This window comes from Entelurus aequoreus, linkage group LG10, assembly GCF_033978785.1.
Source record: "Entelurus aequoreus isolate RoL-2023_Sb linkage group LG10, RoL_Eaeq_v1.1, whole genome shotgun sequence".
Classification (NCBI taxonomy): Eukaryota; Metazoa; Chordata; class Actinopteri; order Syngnathiformes; family Syngnathidae; genus Entelurus; species Entelurus aequoreus.
Window position 1 is genome coordinate 44,052,428 of NC_084740.1, and position 21,713 is coordinate 44,074,140.

Below are 21,713 nucleotides of genomic sequence, written 5' to 3' on the forward strand. Positions count from 1 at the left end.
AGCCCATGTGGTGATATCCTTTACACACTGATGTCGCTTTTTGATGCAGTACAGCCTGAGGGATCCAAAGTCACGGGAATTCAAGGTTGGTATTCAGCCTTGCTGTGATTTCTCCAGATTCCCTGAACCTTTTGATGATATTAGGGAGCGTAGATGGTGAAATCCCTAAATTCCTTGCAATAGCTGCTTGAGAAATGTTGTTCTTAAACTGTTGGACAATTTGCTCATGCATTTGTTGACAAAGTGGTGACCCTCGCCCCGTCCTTGTTTGCCACTTGTGCCAGCTTTTTTGAAACACGTTGCAGGCATCAAATTCCAAACGAGCTAACATTTGCAAAACATAACGTTTTCCAGTGTGAACATGAAATATCTCGTCTTTGCAGTCTATTCAATTGAATATAAGTTGAAAGGGATTTGTTGTATTCTCTTTTTATTTACCATTTACACAACGTGACAACTTCACTGCTTTTGGCTTTTGTATGTATAAAAAAAATATGTATATTCTCTCCCAAATATTTGACTTGTGTTTGCAGGCACGTGCTCCAGTCTAAAAGTGATTCTTTGTCACACAAGACATGGTTGGATGTCTTCATGCGACCACCACAGTGGACGTGAATGAACAGGCGGTTATTTCAGTGTGTGGAGAACACAATCCTACAATTTGTATCGTTTCACCTCCTGGGTGGGGGTGCACCCAAGACCCAACCTCCGGGCTGATGATTTTAGCTTGTCCTGAAGAATTTGGAGGTAATCCTCCTTTTTCATTGTCCCATTTAAAGCAGCAGTTCCATTGGCAGCAAAACAGGCCCAGAGCATAAGTGTATGTAAACTTTTGACCACGACTGTACCTACACTGCTCGACTATATACGACACTTGTACTTGGTCGATATTTGTACAGATCCACCCATTTGTTTACAATTAGGAGCGCTAGCTTGCAGTGAGCTATTGTATCCTCCTACGGTGTGTAGTGAAGCATGTTTAGCTATTCCTCTTCCTCCTCCTACATGTAAGAAACTGACTATTTGTCGCCATGGAGGCGAGGATTAGTGACTTAGAAGTAGTGTTAGAACAGGGGTCACCAACCTTTTTGAAAGCAAGAGCTACTTCTTGGGTAGTGATTAATGTGAAGGGCTACCAGTTTGATACACACTTAGATAAATTGCCAGAAATAGCCAATTTGCTCAATTTACCTTTAACTCTATGTTATTATTAATAATTAATATTTACACTTAATTGAACGGTTTAAAAGAGGAGAAAACACAAAAAAAATGACAATTAAATTTTGAAACATAGTTTATCTTCAATTTCGACTCTTTAAAATTCAAAATTCAACCGAAAAAAAGAAGAGAAAAAGTAGCTAATTCGAATCTTTTTGAAAAAATTATAAAAAGAATTTATGGAACATCATTAGTAATTTTTCCTGATTAAGATTCATTTTAGAATTTGAATGACATGTTTTAAATAGGTTAAAATCCAATCTACACTTTGTTAGAATATATAACAAATTGGACCAAGCTATATTTCTAACAAAGACAAATCATTATTTCTTCTAGATTTTCCAGAACAAAAATTTTAAAAGAAATTCAAAAGACTTTGAATTTCAATTTGATTCTACAGATTTTCTAGATTTGCCAGAATAATTTTTTTGAATTTTAATAATACATTTGAAGAAATATTTCACAAATATTCTTCGTCGAAAAAACAGAAGCTAAAATGAATAATTAAATTAAAATGTATTTATTATTCTTTACAATAAAAAAAACAAACTTACTTGAACATTGATTTAAATTGTCAGTAAAGAAGAGGAATGAATTTAAAAGGTAAAAAGGTATATGTGTTTAAAAATCCTAAAATCATATTTAAGGTTGTATTTTTTCTCTAAAATTGTCTTTCTGAAAAGTTATAAGAAGCAAAGTAAAAAAATGTATGAATTTATTTAAACAAGTGAAGACCAAGTCTTTAAAATATTTTCTTGGATTTTCAAATTCTATTTGAGTTTTGTCTCTCTTAGAATTAAAAATGTTGTGCAAAGCGAGACCAGCTTGCTAGGAAATGAATAAAATTTAAAAAATAGAGGCAGCTCACTGGTAAGTGCTGCTATTTGAGCTAATTTTAGAACAGGCCAGCGGGCTACTCATCTGGTCCTTACGGGCTACCTGGTGCCCGCGGGCACCGCGTTGGTGACCCGTGTTAGAATAATCATGTATACCTGTATATATTATCACACAACTTTAGTATGCTTAAAGTCCGTTGCTTTAGTTATTAGCTATTGTGCTCAAGTTAGACTTTTCTATCTGTGCAAGGACAAAAACTTATTGTCTGAGGAGTGGCCTCAGCCGCAGATGTTATCTTTGTTTTAGCCCGCTAACAGCCAGAGACTTCAAGGACCTCAACGAAGATAAGATGACAGCACGCAGACGAAGCAGAGACAAGGCGAAATCACAAGGCCCCCAGCACATTCCGTCACGTATTGTGCGTCCTGGACCTGCTTTGCATAATATATGTGACCACTCCTTTTAGAGGCGGCCTTAGTGATGTTGGCTGTGGAACTCCTGAATAAATAGAGGGACACGGGAGCTGAACCTTAGAGCGTAGGGCGAGACTGTGACTAAGTGTGCAGCTCCATGCGTTCTCCTCATGAGGTAAATTGAACTCTGTCTCTGCATGATTCCTTGCTTCTTGTCTGATTAATAGATGTCATCAGTGTTTGAACCTGACAAGTAACTAAAACACTGTGGAGGGACAAAGACTCTGCGGTGCATAGCTTCACCTTTATCGTTATTTGAAGCGTCCATTCAATATCTTCTGTCTCCAATTGTAAGTGCTGTGTGTGTGTGTTGACTCACATGCGCCTGGGCTCATATGTCATGTATATGAAACAAAAACATTCCGGTATTTTTCAAAAGGCAGTTTAGTATTGCAGAGACTGGGATTATTTCCCGTCCCTGACCAGCTGGTGGACGCCGCTCTCGTCGATGACCAGCGGCGACTGAAACTCCCGATCCTTCACCAGCGCTCGGATGCCTTCTCCGCCGTACGACACCAGCGGCGAGACCTCGCATTTGATGGGCAGGTCGCTCCTGTCCTTCAGGCTGGGTATGGCAGGTAGGCGAGTGCCGTTCTCGTCGATAAAGTGACCGCCGGCGTTCAACACCCAGCGGTGGTGGAGGGACATGAGGGCGTGTCTGGCGGTTGTGGGCGTGTCCCTTCCGTTTTGGCGGTCGGCGTTCTTCAGCGGGGAGAACTCGTCCTCCCTCAGCACCTCGTACACCACAAAGGTCTCGGCAAACTGGAAAACGTCAAAGACAAACTTTTCCATTTTGATTCCGTTCGGTTTGTCCGGCGTGGAGAGTCGACCTCTGTGGTCCACAAAGGGGATCTTCTTCTGGGCCACGTGGTGCTGAAGACTGGGTTCATACTTCTCCACCACGTCTTTGAGAAAGGAGAAGCTGAAGAAGTGGTTGGCTATGTTGCCAGCGTTGAACAGCAGGCGTCCGTCGGCGCCTCTCTTCTGGGCCGTTTCCATGGCGATCTCGCTGTACTCCACCACCTGGTATTTGCCGTCCACCTTGCAGACCACACCCACCGCCTCTGTCGGGTGGCTTTTCTCCACCACCTTGGCGCCGCAGTCGGCATGGTGCTGCACGCAGAATCCCAGGAACGCCGGGTCGGCGACTTTGACCAGGATGTTGTCCACGCAGTACACGTGGATGCACTCCACCCCCCTCTGCTGCATGTGCTCCAGGACGCCCTGGTTCTTCAAGGCTCGGTACAGACCTCCGTTGCCGTCCGGAGCCATGGACACTTTGCTTTTGCTCTCCAGGATCATCTTGCCCTGGTGGTCCATGGCGGGCAGCATGCCCTGCCAGAAGAACATCACGTTGTTCTTGTCCAAGCCAAAGTAGTCATGGCGAGAGAAGAACTCCTCCGTGGAGTCCATGGTCCTGCTGCTGGTCATGATGTACCATGGAATGGAAGACTTGCTGTGCAGCGTCTCCTCAGCCAGCTGTTGCAGCTTCAAAATACGCTCAGCCTGCACTTGAAAAAGTGTTTTACGGGACGGCAGCCCCACGTCAAACATCCCTTTTGGGTACGGAACTCCCAGTCGGCTTCCTTGACCGCCCGCCAGCAGCACGACCGCTACTTTCCCCCGGGAGATGCACTGCAGACCCGTTTGCTCCCAGCTTTTCACGCGGGCCTCGTCCCTCGTCACGCTCCCCAGCACCTCCCGCGGGACAGGCGCCATGCGGCCGTCCATCTTCTCAACGCTGCCGCGGGACACGTCCGTGGCCTTCCTGAAGAAGCCGTTGATCTCCTGGAAGTCTATTCCTTGAAGGTCGAGGGTCAAGCCCGCTCGCTCCTCGGGGCTCAGCTGGTCCCAGAACCGCAGGAGGTGAGACTGCTCGGCCTCGGCCAACCTCTGGAAGAGTCCTCTGGCGTCCATGTTCGGCGAAGGAGGCGTTTGCCACACTAAAACACACCTTAGAGTGTCACTTCTGTGTTCACGTCAAAGACAAGCTCCTTCTGCTTCTCAGCCGGACTACTCCAGAGCAGGGCTTCTTCACCGCCCAACTTTGTCACCACTCAAATATTAACACGGAATTAGCAATCTTACTCTTGATTTTAATTGTCTTTAATCTAACCTACTTACAGTTACAGGATAAATATTGTCAGATGATACGAAATTATGTGTTAATCACAAAGATTATTATCAAGGCTTAGGTCAGACTAATTACTAAAAAAAATACCGGTACTAGAGTTGTCCCGATACCAATATTTTGGTACCGGTACCAAAATGTATTTTGATACTTTTCTAAGCAAAGGGTACTACAAAACATGGCATTATTTTCTTTATTTTAACAAAAAATCTTACAATATATGAAACATGTTTATTATTGCAAGTTTGTCCTTATTAAATAAAATAGTGAACATACTAGACAACTTGTCTTTTAGTAGTAAGTAAACAAACAAAGACTCCTAATTAGTCTGCTGACGTATGCAGTAACATATTGTGTCATTAATACACCTATTAGTTTCTCAACATTGTGAGGGACAACCTGTAAAAATGTATTATTAATCTACTTGTTCATTTACTGTTAATATCTGCTTATTTTCTGTTTCAACATGTTCTATCTACACTTCTGTTAAAATGTAATAATCACTTATTATTCTCTTCTTTGATACTTGACATTAGTTTTGGATGATACCACAACTTTAGGTTTCGATCCGATACCAAGTAGTTACAGGATCATACATACATTGGTCATATTCAAAGTCCTCATGTGTCCAGGGACATATTTACTCACTTTATAAACAGAAAAAAGATTTTGTGACTATAAAGATTATCGATGTAATCATAGTAGTATCGACTAGATATGCTCCTGTACTTGGTATCATTACAGTGGATGTCAGGTGTAGATCCACACATGGCATTTGTTTACATTTAGGGGTGCTAGCCTGCTGTTAGCAGTGAGCTATTGTATCCTCCTACAGTGTGTAGTGAAGCATGTTTAGCTATTCCTCATCCTCCAGTGATAATAATACTTGTAAGAAACTGACTATTTGTCGCCATGGAGGCGAAGATTAGTGATTAAGAAGTACCTAAAACACTGCAGACTGTGGATGGATGTTAGCTGCTAGCTAGCTAGCCATGTCTTAAAGCAGCTCTTCCTGAGGGTGTTTCAGTGTTATAACTTCGCCTTTATCTTTACTTTTTACACCAAAATGCGTCCGTTCTCCCTTTTCTGTCTACACACTGTGTCTGCTTGTAAGTACTCTGTGTGTGTGCACTGCCGAACATGCTCCTCTTTAGTCATATTTTTTGCGCTTAAGAAATCTTTCTGTGACTTTAGCGCCGTTCTGTTTGTTTGATATTGTCATTAAACATCGACAGATTACCGCCATCTTTTTTTTTCTTCTTCTTTCGCTACTGCAAGGTTCAACTCTATGAAAATAATAATCACGATTATTTTCATGGATATTGTAATCACGGTTAATTACACAATTATCCATTAATTTGAAAATAAATGGAGTATTTATTGTTCCACCAAAACTCGACTTTAAATATAATAATTTTAAAAAATGGATATAAGTTAGTAACAAATAAACCACAACAAGTAAAAAAAATAATAATAGCAATAAATGTAAACAATATCAATATAAAAAACAATAATATTAGGTCTTTCCGTTTTGTTTATGTTTTAGTTTTTTACCTTTTACCTTTATTTTACCACCATAGAGTGTTTTTATGTCAAATAAAATTTAATAAAATGCCAAAATCTTCACATTTATTGGGGCAATACAGCTTTTTTTTTTTTTTTTTTTTTTTTTTAAAGGTCTGCATTATCCTCCTTAGGAGCAATTAAGTTTATTTTGAGTTTGCACCAACACTGACGACTGTACAATAGTTTTATATATTTCCACATTTTACAAGAAAAACTTTCAAAATATATTTTTCCATGTTCATCTTCTTAAATTTGCTTGATTTACCCAGTATGCCAAAATGTTAAACTTATCTTTAGTTTTTAGTACAACTGGCAGGTTAAAAACTATATTAAATTTTTTTGATCATAATAGAGATCGGTTGATGTATTGATATATTATATTATAATATATTATATTACGATTATTATAATTATCACGGTCCTGTTGAATGTGCTCAAAAAGTACTTATACACACACACTAAAATATTTTAGCCAAGTTTTTTTATGACTAAAATAAATAGCAACACAATATGCTTTCTTGGAAGAGGAAACATTATATATTTTTCTGGCTAAGAGACATATTTCTATCTATATTATGTTGTGAGCGTTTTAGATTTTTTTTTTGAACAAATGCAAATTGGGCGATCACTTCCGGTGTACGACACCACGTGACTTCACTTCCTTTGCATTCATATCTTGCTGTTTTTTACATTTTTGTTGTGCTTTGCTTGATTGTAAAAGATACAAAACAATCGAGGAGCTGGTCTGAGAAGTAAAAGAGGAGTGATGTTCGTATGTTGTTAATATTCAGTGTTTTATTGTTCATAGTTAATACTGTAAATTCTACGTAACAGAGGAGCAATGTTCATATGTTGTTAATATTCAGTGCTTAATTGTTCATATTTAATATTGTAAATCCAACTTTCTTTATTTTCATGTACATTTTGGGTGTCCCATTCAGTAAAAAACTGTAAAATTCCATTCCGTTTTTTTGAGGTGGTCTATAGAATTCATTGTGACTTTTGGTATTAGTGTTCCTGCACAGCAGATTTTTACAGCTAAATGTGTATATATCATTTATACACACATACACATTGGCCCCCCCAGACACATTTTTTCTCTCAATGTGGCCCCTAAGTCAAAATATTTGCCCAGCTCTGCTATAGATCGATCACTGTGTGCTAATTTGAATACTGTATCATAGTTGTTTAGACAGTAATGCGTTTATGCAAGTTTAGATTGGGCTATGACATTTCTTAAGGGGGAAAGACGGTAATGTCTCTTGTTTTCATATTGGCATTTAAGATAGGTAGCGAGCTAACGGTCTAGCATTATATCAAAGTGTGGTTATCAATCACGTTCTTTTTATCATAAAAAGTTATTACGGTAATAATAACTGCCGGGAGTTTTACCGTTGTTATCAGTATTATATCCCTTAAAAATACACAATTGGGTTTTTTGCAGTCCTATTCTCAATTTACACTAACATGCAATCACATTTTTGAGGAGTTTAATCTATGTTTTATCTAAGAACATGGTCTTGAACATGGTGTGTGTGTGAAAATAAATCGTGATTCACATTTTTTGCAGCCGTAGTATTATCCCTTGGCAAGATACAACATCATAGAAATACTTTGTACCTACTCTATATATAAAATGTAGATACCTGAAGAGTCTTGAAAGACAGCTGTGAGCCCTCAGGATGTTGCTCTCGGTCTGGGGTTTACATCAGATGATGAACTGGACCTGCTTGGAGAGAAACAAGTTCACACAGACAGGAATATAACGTTATTCAATAAAATACATGATTGAGACAATATTGTACTTCCATTAGCTACAGTGCAAACCATACAATCTAGGGTTGTACGGTATACCGGTACTAGTATAGTATCGCGGTACTAATGAATCAAAAACGGTACTATAATCTGTTTGAAAAGTACCGGTTCGCCATATTTTTTTTTTTTTACAGACATCACGGCATCATGACATTGCTGGTTTTACGAGCAGAGGAGCATGTTCGGCAGCGCACAATCACTGAGTACTTACAAGCAGACACAGTGTGTAGACGGAAAAGGGAGAATGGACGCATTTTGGCCTAAAAAGTAAAGATAAAAGTAAAGTTATAACACTGAAACACCCTCAGGAAGAGGTGCTTTAAGACATGGCTAGCTAGCTAGCGGCTAATGTCCATCCACAGTCTGCAGTGTTTTAGCTACTTCTAAATCACTAATCCTTGTCTCCATGGCTTTTTGATTGAAACTTTTATTAGTAGATTGCACAGTACAGTACATATTCCGTACAATTGACCACTAAATGGTAACACCCCAATAAGTTTTTCAACTTGTTTAAGTCGGGGTCCACTTAAATTGTTTTTTTTTGATTGATTGAACCTTTTTTTTGATTGATTGACAAAAAAAGTACGGTTTTTACAAGTACTATCATCACTTGAGGACGAGGAATAGCTAAACATGCTTCACTACAGACAGTAGGAGGATACAATAGCTCACCGGCGTCACAATATAAACAAATGCCATGGGTGGATCTACACCTGACATCCATTGTAATGATACCAAGTACAGGAGGGTAAGAGTGAAACATATTTTTTCCTTTTAAATTCATATAATATTCATAAACTCAGGAAATACGTGCCTGTACACATGAGAACTTAAATGAAGACCAATGTATGTGCCTGTAGCTACTTGGTATCGGATCGATACCTAAATTTGTGGTATCATCCAAACCTAATGTAAAGTATCAAACAACAGAAGAGTAAGTGATTATTACATTTTACCAGGCGTGTAGATAGCATGTTGAAATAGAAAATAAGCAGATATTAACAGTAAATGAAACAAGTAGATTAATACTATTTTTTACAGCTTGTTCTTTATAATGTAAACAAAATAATAGAATGACACAATATGTTGTCTAGTATGTTCACTATTTTATTTAATGACAAAATTGTTCTTCGATTGCAATAAGAAACATATGTTTAATGTACCCTAAGATTTTTTGTTAAAATAAAGCCAATAATGACATTTTTTTGTGGTCCCCTTTATTTAAAAAAGTATCAAAATACATTTTGTTACTGGTACAAAAATATCGGTATGGAGACAACACTAATACAATCTTACTTCAACAACATTGCAGCTTCAAAGAACAAGAAGAGACACTTACAAGAGAGTACTGGACAGTCGGCAGGGCTCCAGGCTTCTTTTTTTTAAGATGTGTAGCGAAGCGGGCTGTGATAGGCTCCTTTTTAACGAAACTGTCCTCGGAGAAGTGGCGATGATGCCAGATAAATGCCAAATAAAGTACAACCAAATAATAACACAGCCCATAGCATCGAACTTATTTATATACCATCGTTGTCGTCAAAACGACGTGTCCACGAGGACGCGGAAGTAAATCATGAAATTCTACGGCAACACCGATGGATCATTCATCCATTCAATCGTTGCTCAGCGGAAGTGACGTCCCTTTATAATGGCGCTAGTCCGCAAATCATTGCTTATTTTGATTTAAAAATAACACAGCCTAGAGCAACGAATGTATTTATATACCATCGTTGTCGTCGAAACGACGTGTAAATAATGAAATTCTACGGCAACGCCAATGGATCATTCATCCATTCAATCGCTGCTCAACGGAAGTGACGTCACTTATGACGGCTCCATTCGTTTATATTGGCGCTAGTCCGCAAATCATTGCTTATTTTGATTTAAAAATAACACAGCCTACAGCAACGAATTTATTTATATTCCATCGTGGTTATCAAACCGATGTGCCCACGAGGACGCGGAAGTAAATAATGAAGTTCTACGGCAAATCCAATGGGTCATTAATCCATTCAATCGCTGCCCAGCGGAAGTGACGTCACTTAATACGGCTCCATTTGTTTACAATGGCGCTAATTCGCAAATCATTGCTTATTTTGATTTAAAATAAGCTTCTATATTGTTAAGTATTCTGCTAGTTAGGCACTAACTGGAGAAAAGGGTCTAACTCTAATCTAATGAAAAATGGGCAAAATGATGCAAGGAAATCAACTGATATAACGGACTTCATTCATTCATTCATTCATTCATTTTTATTTATCTCCCTCATTGATGTGCATCTTTGATCGATAGACAATTATACCTCAATTATACAATTATGCATTTACACACCAATGCCTGAGAAGGAGCAGAATGAAAAAAAATCGTATATTTTCCTGCCCCCTTCAACATAATACGTATACTCTTACTTAATGGATATCATATAAACCAACAATTACATCCAAATATAATGAAAACAAACAAAAAACACACAAAAAAAACACAACAAGTGCAAAACTTCATTAAGTACAAACCGAACAAAAAATAAAAGTAATATACACCTCACGAGATGATACAAAACAAATACAAAACCAAGCAAAAAACAAGTAAAATAATAAATATGAAGCAAAATGTAAACACTTATGGCTGTCCATATGATATTATTGTTTTGTCTTTATATATTTTATTCAATTGGAATATATTTTTAAAGTCTTTTATCTCATTGTAAAGCGAATTCCACAGTTGAACCCCCACCACTAATATACACATGTGTTTTAAAGTTGTCCTTGAATACTGATGTTTGAAATGACCTTTTCTTCTATGCTCTTCATTCTCAGAAGTGATGACAAACATTTTTTGTAAATTTGCTGGTAATGTTTTACTTTTAGCCTTAAACATAACACATAATGTCTGTAACTTTACTAGCTCCTGTAGTTTCAATAAACCAGAATTAATAAATAATATGTTAGTGTGTTCTAAGTAATCTACTTTATGAATAATCCTTATAGCTCTTTTCTGTAGTTGATACAATGCCTTTATGTTACTCTTATATGTGTTCCCTCACACTTTGTTACTCTTATGTGTTCCCCCACACTTTATGTTACTCTTATGTGTTCCCCCACACTATGTTACTCTTATATGTGTTCCCCCACACTTTATGTTACTCTTATGTGTTCCCCCACACTTCCACACAGTAGCTGATACATGGCAAATCAACTAATGGTTCGCAAATCATTGCTTATTTTGATTTAAAATAATTAGCTTCTGTATAAGTATTCCGCTAGTTATAGGCACTAAATAGAGAAAATGGTCTAATCTAATGAAAAACGGACAAAATTATGCGTGGAAATCAACTGATATAATGGATTTAACCCTTAGTGTTGAAATAAAACACTGTATTGGGGTAACCTAACAGTAAAGATACATAAACAAAATGCAGTACAAGGAACATTAGTAACTACATACAAATAGCAGAATGACGCACACATTTGAATCCCGTATAGTAGCGTATATGTGGACAAATATAACTTTAACTTGTTCAAATGTGGTACATTTAGTTGTATTTTGTCGCCAATCGTTGTAGTTATGTAGATGTAAATGTTCTCAAGACAACCTTTCGCGGTCTAATTAGCCCGTTGCTAAGCAACAGGTGGGACATTAGACGCTTACCTGCTTCCTTTAGCGCTTGGAAAGTGGGCGAAGAAGACATTTCCTAGCAGTGTTGGTCGGAGGTTTAAGCCCGGTGTGGGTTTCCTACAGTTTAATAACTGCGTATGTCGTTAAATGTTTACTTGTCTTCTTGGCAACATTCCTCGTGTTTATTTGCACTGACGGCGTAGCCATGTTTCCAAGATGGCGGGTAATACGCATGCGCAGTTGTCAAACTTTTTACAGCTTTGAGGCAAAACCCGGAAGTCCTAAGTTGAGCGTTTGAGGGCATAAACAGTATTTAGTGTTCAAAACATCATTATAAAGTCAGTTTTGTCTTTTCAAATACCATGAAAGCCTACTTCCTTGCTAGGATGACTGATAAATGTTAATATAAATTATGGGACTGCTAATGATAAAGACAAAATCTTTATTTTTACAAAATGTTTACTTGAAAAGCGAACAAATATAGTTGTATTCATTCTGACAGGACAGGAAGTATAAAGGTTCACTTGGGACTCAGGTGCTGTACAAGTCAGAGCTCCTCATGGCGATGAGGCAGGACATCTCCTTGACCATCTTCATCATGGACACAATCTTCTGCCCCTCCTCCAGCAGGACCTCCTGGACCACCTTCTTCTGCTGGGCGCTGAGCAAGATGGTGGGCCTGGGAGCCGGCGCGTCCTTGTCCACCTGCGTCTTCTGGTACTCCATCTTCATCTTCACCTGCTTGATGCAGATGTCCAGTTGCTTGAGCTGGTCGCCCATGGCCTGCAGCTCCTTCCTCATGTCCTTCTCGCTGTTGGACAGCAGGGGCAGGCGGCTTTGCGTGCTGCCCAGGACGTTCTTCAAGCGCTCCATGACGGCCTCCTGGCGGTACTTGGCGTCTTCGTACTTGTCCGCCAGCCTCTCCGCCGCCTCTCGCAGGGTCTTCCTCTCCTGGCGGCACAGCGCCATGTCCTCCAGCTGCTTGTTCTTCTGGTCCTGGAGCAGCTTGACACGTTTCTGCAGCTCCTCGCGGGCCAAGTCCTGCTTCAGGACATACTCCTCGCGGAACACCTGCGTGGCCCGGCTCAGCAGCTGCAGGCACTCCTGGGGCGAGGGCGACGTCTCCTTGTCCCCGGCTTTGAGCAGGAGGGGGTTGGTGGCGCTCCGAGCCAGGATGTTGCGGATGTGTTGATCGAAAGAGTTCCCCGCTAGCCCCCGTAGCGGCGAGCTGGCCGAGCCCAGGCCGGACTGTGTGCACATCAGGGGAGGCGAGGGCGGGCGTATGGCGCTGAGCAGGGGCAGGATGATGCACTCGTAGCTGCTGGTGATGCAGATCATGGTGGTCCCCAGGGAGAGGTCGGACACGATTAAGAAGCCTTGGATGGGAGCGGACTGGCTGGAGGGGAGCGGTCGGGTGCACACGATGTGTTCCACGATGCAGCGCCTCTCCGCAGACAACTCCGACAGACTGTTCTTGTCCTCGTCGCCGGCGTGGAGGTAACTCTGCAGCTTGCTGACCCAGATGAGGCCCACGCTGTGCACCCCCGCCTCGTGGGTGCAGTGGTAGCGCTGCTGGCACAAGGGGTCCCGGTGCAGCCGGATGGGGCACGTGAAGTCCAAATCCTGGGGCTCGTCGTCCTCCCCCGTGGCCACCTTGAGGGTGAGCTCCAGCTCCACGCACTCGAACACGTAGAGGGCCGGCACGGCGCCCCCGCCCGGCGCCCACTTCGGCGTCTCGTCGTCGTCCTCCGACTCCAGCACGACGCAGTGGTACAGCGTGCCCGTCTCCGTGGCGATGACCAGGATGCTGGGCACGCAGGGCAGGCAGAGGATGGCGCAGGCGTCGTAGCCGTAGTTGTCCTCCGCCGCCGGGTACATGGGGAGCGGGCCCACGCGCTTACTCACGCTCACGGCGTTCATCCGACTGGTGTAGCACAGGTAAGTCTCTCCGTTCTCGTAGAGGATGTACAGAGGGTGGTAGGGCCCCGCTTTGACCACAGACATTGGGCCAAAGTCAAAGCCCACCGCTATCTCACCCAGGGATGCGGCGTAGGAGCGGGCCGGGGGGCGCACGGTGCTGTCGTCATCAGACTGCGACACGGGCACCACTTTGACTGGACAGTCGGGAGACTTTAAGCTGTAGAAGCGAATGGTGTTGTCCGATGTGAGCAGGACCAGCAGCGGCTCCTCCGTGTCGCCGGGGTACCAGGCCGCCTGCCGCAGACTCACCGACTGTTTTGATTGAAACTTTTATTAGTAGGTTGCACAGTACAGTACAATTGACCACTAAATGGTAACACCCCAATAAGTTTTTCAACTTGTTTAATTTGGTGTCCACGTAAATCAATTCATGGTACAAGTATATATTATCATCATAATACAGTCATCACAAAAGTTAATCATCAGAGTATATACATTGAATTATTTACATTATTTACAATCTGGGGGGTGGGATGGGATGAGGAGGGTTTGGTTGATATCAGCACTTCAGTCATCAACAATTGCATCATCAGAGAAATGGACATTGAAACAGTGTAGGTCTGACTTGGTAGGATATGTACAGCGAGCAGAGAACATAGTGAGTTCAGATAGCATAAGAACAAGTATGTACATTTGATTATTTACAATCAGGGGAGGTGGGATGTGGAGGGGGGAGGGTGTTAGTCAAGGGTTGAAGTTGTCTTGAGGTGTTCTTTTAGTGCGGTTTTGAAGGAGGATAGAGATGCCCTTTCTTTAACACCTGTTGGGAGTGCATTCCATATTGATGTGGCATAGAAGGAGAATGAGTTAAGACCTTTGTTAGATCGGAATCTAGGTTTAACGTGGTTAGTGGAGCTCCCCCTGGTGTTGTGGTTATGGCGGTCATTTACGTTAAGGAAGTAGTTTGACATGTACTTCGGTATCAGGGAGGTGTAGCGGATTTTATAGACTAGGCTCAGTGCAAGTTGTTTAACTCTGTCCTCCACCCTGAGCCAGCCCACTTTGGAGAAGTGGGTAGGAGTGAGGTGTGATCTGGGGTGGAGGTCTAGAAGTAACCTGACTAGATTGTTCTGGGATGTTTGGAGTCTAGATTTGAGGGTTTTGGAGGTGCTAGGGTACCAGGAGGTGCATGCGTAATCGAAAAAGGGTTGAACGAGAGTTCCCGCTAGAATCCTCATGGTGCTTTTGTTGACCAGAGAGGAGATTCTATAGAGAAATCTTGTTCGTTGGTTGACCTTTTTGATTACCTTGGTTGCCATTTTATCACAGGAAAGATTAGCCTCTAGAATGGAACCTAGGTAGGTGACCTCATCTTTCCTGGTGATAACAATATCACCTACTTTTATGGTGAAGTCATTGACTTTCTTAAGGTTGATGTGGGACCCAAATAGGATGGATTCCGTGTTACCCAATTGTATGGATAGCTTGTTGTCAGCGAGCCAGGTGCAAGTTCTACAGAGCTCAGCACTGAGGATTTTCTCCACCTGTGACTTGTCCTTGTCTGATACCAGCAAGGCTGAGTCATCCGCAAACAGGAACAATTCACAGTTGCATGCCGATGACAAGTTGTTTATGTATATTAGGAACAGTAAAGGCCCTAATATACTGCCTTGGGGGACTCCACAGCTCACTGAGAGGGGGTGGGGGGACACGGTGCCGTTCACCTCTACCACCTGTTCATTCCCCTCCAAGTAAGATTGCATCCAGCTCCATGAGGTTTTGTTAAATCCGATTGCTCTGAGCTTATCCAACAGTATAGCGTGGTTAACGGTGTCAAAGGCCTTCTGAAGGTCCAGCATGACCATGCCGCAGTATTTGCCCGCGTCCACCTCATGTTTGATGTGGTCGCTCAGATAGAGACGGCATGTGTCAGTGGAGTGATTAGTTCTGAAGCCGGATTGGAATTTGTACATGAGTTTATTAGTGGCGAGGTAACTATCGACCTGTTCATAAACTATTTTTTCCATTACTTTCGAAATGGAACTGAGAATAGAAACAGGTCGGTAGTTGCCAGGTTCCAATTTGCTTCCTTTTTTAAAGAGGGGAGTTACTCTTGCTATATTAAAATCTTTTGGTACTTGGCCTTGTGAAATTGAGAGGTTTATTATGTGTGTGATGATCGGGGCAATGATGGAGGCAGAGTCCCTGAGGAATCTGGAGGGAATATTATCAAGGCCGGTGGGTATGTTTGGGTGGAGCGCGCTCAATTTTTTAAGCACCTCATCAGCTGTGACCATTTCTAATTTGAAATCCTCGTTGGATACTCCTAACTTTCTGTAGAATGCTTTAATGTGTTCTACCCCAAAGCGACCAGAGTGGTGGGACAGCTTGTCGACCAGAGTCGCGGCTATGCTGGTGAAAAAGATGTTAAGTCTGCTAGCTACCTCCATTTTGTCTGTAATGAGGGAGTCATCCTCCTTGATGCTGATGTTGGTGAGTCTGGTTTTAAGTTTCTGGCTGCAACCGGGAAGCTGGTTGTTGAGAATTTTCCAGAGCTCACGTGGCTTATTTGTGTTTTCCTCTATTTTGTCGTAAATGTAATTTTTTTTAAAGGATTTAGTCAGGTTGGTTGACTTATTTCTTAATTTATTGCATTGCTTTTTGAGAGTTGTAAAGAGTGATTTGAGGTTATTATTGGGTTGTTTATCTACTTCTGTTTTACACTTTTGGTATTCGGAGGATTTTCTGTCTCTGTATTTTATGGCAGCTAATAGGTCCGGATTCATCCATGGTTCCGAGCGGGCTTTGATCCTGACTGTTTTCACGGGAGCCATGTCATTTAGTATCTTTAGGAACGCCGTTTTGAAGCGATCTTAAGCTACATCGACCAGGTTGCTTGCGAGCACAGGGGACAAGTCCCACTCATCTCATTTTCAATTGAAATGATCACTGGAGTATTTTTTTATGGATCTGGATTGAGCTGTTATGTGGCCATTGGCTTTGAGTTTAGCTATTTTGCGGGTGCAGAAGGTTTTGTTGACCAGAGAGGAGATTCTGTAGAGAAATCTCGTTGGTTGGTTGAACTTTCTAATTACCTGCGAGCTGGTGAAGAAGCGCTCGGCCACCGGCGTGGTCTTGCAGTTGATGCGGTTGCTTCCGCCCTCGAACTCGGACCTCTTGCCCCAGCGCTGAGGGAGCTCCAGCGCCGAGACTCCTCGGCTGCCCACAAGCGCGACGTGGTCGTGCGAGGGGCTGAGCAGCAGCTGGCACACCGGGAAGCGAGGCGGGTTGATGCACAGCAGCGTCTGGTAACTGTCGCGCTCCTCCGCCGCGTTCAACTGGCGCAAGCTCGTCGTGTAAAACACGCGGTCCACGTCGTCCCACACGAAAAAGTCCCCGCACAAACAGAAGGTGAGGTTTTTAGCCACCGCCCGTTCGTTCACTTTGGGCTCAGAGTCCATCTTGTCGCGTATTTTCTTGAAAAGGTCATGATTCGGTAAGCCACTCAGCCAACGGTCTGCTGCGAACGCCGCCATCTCGGTCTCTCGATCCGTTGCTAGGGGAGAACCACTTCCTGGTTACGCTGCTGTCTTTACGACAGACGTTTGCCGTACTGCGCCGTATTACGACGGCCGGTGTCGCGCTGAATGTGCAGAATCACCATGGCGCTGAGGGAGACGGCGGGGCTCTACGAGACGCTGAAGGCGGAGTGGAACAAAAAGAACCCGAGCCTGAACAAATGCGGAGATCTCTTGATCAAACTTAAGGTAGCCTCACGCATCTCGAATGTTGCTTTAGTCTATTTGGGTTTTAACACAGATACAATATGTGCTCTAGCTCTGTTAGCTAGCGGAGCTAAGCATGCTAACGTTAGCTAGCAACAATAACGCCCGCTTGTGTTGTTTTTCCCCCATTTGCGATAAATAAAAAAATGTCTAAATGAATACAAACATTTTTCAAGAGTGGTGTTAGTCCTCAAAATGTCAGCATTTCTTCATCTATAACAGGTCTGGGCAATTATTTTGACCCGAGGGCCAAAATAAGAGAAACAAGTGTCTGGGGGTCTGTATATCTATCTATGTTTACATATATATACACGTTTACACATCAATCAATGTTTATTTACTGTATATAGCCCTAAATCACAAGTGTCTCAAATGGCTGCACAAGCCACAACGACATCCTCGGTACAGAGCCCACATAAGGGCAAGGAAAAACTCACCCCAGTGGGACGTCGATGTGAATGACTATGAGAAACCTTGGAGAGGACCGCATATGTGGGTAACCCCCCCCCCCCTCTCTAGGGGAGACCGAAACAATGGATGTCGAGTGGGTCTGACATAATATTGTGAAAGTCCAGTCCACAGTGGATCTAACATAATAGTGTGAGAGTCCAGCCCATAGTGGATCTAACATAATAGTGAGAGTCCAGTCCATAGTGGATCTAACATAATAGTGTGAGAGTCCAGTCCATAGTGGATCTAACATAATAGTGAGAGTCCAGTCCATAGTGGATCTTACATAATAGTGAGAGTCCAGCCCATAGTGGATCCAACATAACAGTGAGAGTCCAGTCCATAGTGGATCTAACATAATAGTGAGAGTCCAGCCCATAGTGGATCCAACATAATAGTGAGAGTCCAGTCCATAGTGGATCTAACATAATAGTGAGAGTTCAGTCCATAGTGGATCTAACATAATAGTGAGAGTCCAGCCCATAGTGGATCTAACATAATAGTGAGAGTTCAGTCCATAGTGGATCTAACATAATAGTGAGAGTTCAGTCCATAGTGGATCTAACATAATAGTGTGAGAGTCCAGTCCATAGTGGATCTAACATAATAGTGAGAGTCCAGTCCATAGTGGATCCAACATAATAGTGAGAGTCCAGTCCATAGTGGATCTAACATAATAGTGAGAGTTCAGTCCATAGTGGATCTAACATAATAGTGAGAGTCCAGTCCATAGTGGATCTAACATAATAGTGAGAGTCGAGCCCACAGTGGATAAAATATAATAGTGAGAGTCCGGCCCATAGTGGATCTAACATAATAGTGAGAGTCCAGTCCATAGTGGATCTAACATAATAGTGAGAGTCCAGTCCATAGTGGATCTAACATAATAGTGAGAGTCCAGTCCATAGTGGATCTAACATAATAGCGTGAGAGTCCAGTCCATAGTGGATCTAACATAATAGTGAGAGTCCAGTCCATAGTGGATCTAACATAATAGTGTGAGAGTCGAGTCCATAGTGGATCTAACATAATAGTGAGAGTCCAGTCCATAGTGGATCTAACATAATAGTGAGAGTCCAGCCCATAATGGATGCAACATAATAGTGAGAGTCCAGTCCATAGTGGATCTAACATAATAGTGAGAGTTCAGTCCATAGTGGATCTAACATAATAGTGAGAGTCCAGTCCGAGAGTCCAGTCCATAGTGGATCTAACATAATAGTGAGAGTTCAGTCCATAGTGGATCTAACATAATAGTGAGAGTCCAGTTCATAGTGGATCTAACATAATAGTGAGAGTCCAGTCCATAGTGGATCTAACATAATAGTGAGAGTCCAGTCCATAGTGGATCTAACATAATAGTGAGAGTCCAGTCCATAGTGGATCTAACATAATAGTGAGAGTCCAGTCCATAGTGGATCTAACATAATAGTGAGAGTTCAGTCCATAGTGGATCTAACATAATAGTGTGAGAGTCCAGTCCATAGTGGATCTAACATAATAGTGAGAGTTCAGTCCATAGTGGATCTAACATAATAGTGAGAGTCCAGTCCATAGTGGATCTAACATAATAGTGAGAGTTCAGTCCATAGTGGATCTAACATAATAGTGAGAGTCCAGCTCATAGTGGATCTAACATAATAGTGAGAGTCCAGTCCATAGTGGATCTAACATAATAGTGAGAGTCCAGTCCATAGTGGATCTAACATAATAGTGAGAGTCCAGTCCATAGTGGATCTAACATAATAGTGAGAGTCCAGCCCATAGTGGATCCAACATAATAGTGAGAGTCCAGTCCATAGTGGATCTAACATAATAGTGAGGGTTCAGTCCATAGTGGATCTAACATAATAGTGAGAGTCCAGTCCATAGTGGATCTAACATAATAGTGGGAGTCCAGTCCGTAGTGGATCTAACATAATAGTGAGAGTTCAGTCCATAGTGGATCTAACATAATAGTGAGAGTCCAGTCCATAGTGGATCTAACATAATAGTGAGAGTCCAGTCCATAGTGGATCTAACATAATAGTGAGAGTTCAGTCCATAGTGGATCTAACATAATAGTGAGAGTCCAGCTCATAGTGGATCTAACATAATATTGAGAGTCCAGTCCATAGTGGATCTAACATAATAGTGAGAGTCCAGTCCATAGTGGATCTAACATAATAGTGAGAGTCCAGTCCATAGTGGATCTAACATAATAGTGAGAGTCCAGCCCATAGTGGATCCAACATAATAGTGAGAGTCCAGTCCATAATGGATCTAACATAATAGTGAGGGTTCAGTCCATAGTGGATCTAACATAATAGTGAGAGTCCAGTCCATAGTGGATCTAACATAATAGTGGGAGTCCAGTCCGTAGTGGATCCAACATAATAGTGAGAGTTCAGTCCATAGTGGATCTAACATAATAGTGAGAGTCCAGTCCATAGTGGATCTAACATAATAGTGAGAGTCCAGCCCATAGTGGATCTAACATAATAGTGAGAGTTCAGTCCATAGTGGATCTAACATAATAGTGTGAGAGTCCAGTCCATAGTGGATCTAACATAATAGTGAGAGTCCAGCCCATAGTGGATCCAACATAATAGTGAGAGTCCAGTCCATAGTGGATCTAACATAATAGTGAGAGTCCAGTCCATAGTGGATCTAACATAATAGTGAGAGTCCAGTCCATAGTGGATCTAACATAATAGTGAGAGTCCAGTCCATAGTGGATCTAACATAATAGTGAGAGTCCAGTCCATAGAGGATCTAACATAATAGTGAGAGTCCAGTCCATAGTGGATCTAACATAATAGTGAGAGTTCAGTCCATAGTGGATCTAACATAATAGTGTGAGAGTCCAGTCCATAGTGGATCTAACATAATAGTGAGAGTCCAGCCCATAGTGGATCCAACATAATAGTGAGAGTCCAGTCCATAGTGAATCTAACATAATAGTGAGAGTCCAGTCCATAGTGGATCTAACATAATAGTGAGAGTCCAGTCCATAGTGGATCTAACATAATAGTGAGAGTCCAGTCCATAGTGGATCTAACATAATAGTGAGAGTTCAGTCCATAGTGGATCTAACATAATAGTGAGAGTCCAGTCCATAGTTAAAGGTAAAAGTTAAAAAAGTTAAAGTACCAATGATTGTCACACACACTAGGTGTGGTGAAATTTGTCCTCTGCATTTGACCCATCCCCTTGTTCACCCCCTGGGAGGTGAGGGGAGCAGTGGGCAGCAGCGGTGCCGCGCCCGGGAATCATTTTGGTGATTTAACCCCCAATTCCAACCCTTGATGCTGAGTGCCAAGCAGGGAGGTAATGGGTCCCATTTTTTATAGTCTTTGGTATGACTCGGCCGGGGTTTGAACTCACAACCTACCGATCTCAGGGCGGACCCTCTAACCACTAGGCCACTGAGTAGGTTGTAGTGGGGCCAGCAGGAAGGGGAGAGGGGAGCAGAGGAGAAAAGACAAGAATCGGCAGATCAACTGGTCTAAAAAGGGGGTCTATTTAAAGGCTAGAGTATACAAATGAGTTTTAAGATGGGACTTAAATGCTTCTACTTAGGTAGCATCTCTTAACTGTTACCGGAAGGGCATTCCATAGTACTGGAGCATGTGCCGTGGGCGTTTAAAACATTAGCTGCAGGCTGCAAATGGCCTCTGGGCCACACTTTTGACACCCCTGCTGTATATTAAAAAAAATGAATCTGATAAGTCTATGGATAAAAAGCAGAGCCTGGCGACGCATGCGCATTTATCATAACGCACAGTCAGCATTTCTGCTTCAGTAAACAATGACGGTGATGATGTCACTGTCAGCGATGCGAGCGACACTTGCTAACTTGTCAGCCACTTCTCCAAGAGACTCCTTTCCAACACTCCTCGCACATTAACACTTCAAAAGGCA

At 42.2% G+C, this 21,713-nt stretch overlaps 3 protein-coding genes across 8 annotated transcripts in view; 1 reads left to right on the top strand and 2 right to left on the bottom strand.

Moving 5' to 3' along the window:
* Positions 1 to 1,799: 1,799 nt before the first annotated feature.
* On the bottom strand, positions 1,800 to 11,893 carry LOC133658672 (UDP-N-acetylhexosamine pyrophosphorylase-like). 6 transcript variants are annotated; one of them, XM_062060946.1, is made up of 4 exons: positions 9,380 to 9,706; positions 8,252 to 8,300; positions 7,872 to 7,951; positions 1,800 to 4,471 (listed from the first exon to the last, which is right to left on the bottom strand). In XM_062060946.1, the coding sequence occupies exon 4, from the start codon at positions 4,443 to 4,445 to the stop codon at positions 2,934 to 2,936; it is 1,512 nt and encodes a 503-aa protein (XP_061916930.1). In that variant the 5' UTR covers positions 4,446 to 4,471; positions 7,872 to 7,951; positions 8,252 to 8,300; positions 9,380 to 9,706; the 3' UTR covers positions 1,800 to 2,933. The 6 variants fall into 6 exon arrangements, with proteins under 6 accessions (XP_061916930.1, XP_061916929.1, XP_061916928.1 ...); XM_062060945.1 differs by having other exon boundaries at positions 7,872 to 7,954; XM_062060944.1 differs by lacking the exon at positions 8,252 to 8,300.
* Positions 11,894 to 12,083: 190 nt separating this feature from the next.
* nup88 (nucleoporin 88) lies at positions 12,084 to 17,195 on the bottom strand. The gene is made up of 2 exons (XM_062060939.1): positions 16,671 to 17,195; positions 12,084 to 13,887 (listed from the first exon to the last, which is right to left on the bottom strand). Exons 1-2 carry the CDS (start codon positions 17,109 to 17,111, stop codon positions 12,187 to 12,189), a joined length of 2,142 nt encoding a protein of 713 aa, XP_061916923.1. The 5' UTR covers positions 17,112 to 17,195; the 3' UTR covers positions 12,084 to 12,186.
* The window catches only part of psmd8 (proteasome 26S subunit, non-ATPase 8), a 28,041-nt gene continuing 23,506 nt past the window's right edge, over positions 17,179 to 21,713 (top strand). The window contains exon 1 of the mRNA XM_062060949.1: positions 17,179 to 17,342. Coding sequence (XP_061916933.1) covers positions 17,223 to 17,342 — 120 coding nt within the window. The 5' untranslated portion in view covers positions 17,179 to 17,222. The remainder of the gene's footprint in view (positions 17,343 to 21,713) is intronic.

Coding starts and splice junctions, on each gene's coding strand:
- nup88 (XM_062060939.1), bottom strand. CDS start 17,111: ATGGCGGCGTTCGCAGCAGACCGTTGGCTGAGTGGCTTACCGAATCAT. Junction 13,888..16,670: donor GCTTCTTCACCAGCTCGCAG/GTAATTAGAAAG, acceptor CAATCAAAACAG/TCGGTGAGTCTGCGGCAGGC.
- LOC133658672 (XM_062060944.1), bottom strand. CDS start 4,445: ATGGACGCCAGAGGACTCTTCCAGAGGTTGGCCGAGGCCGAGCAGTCT.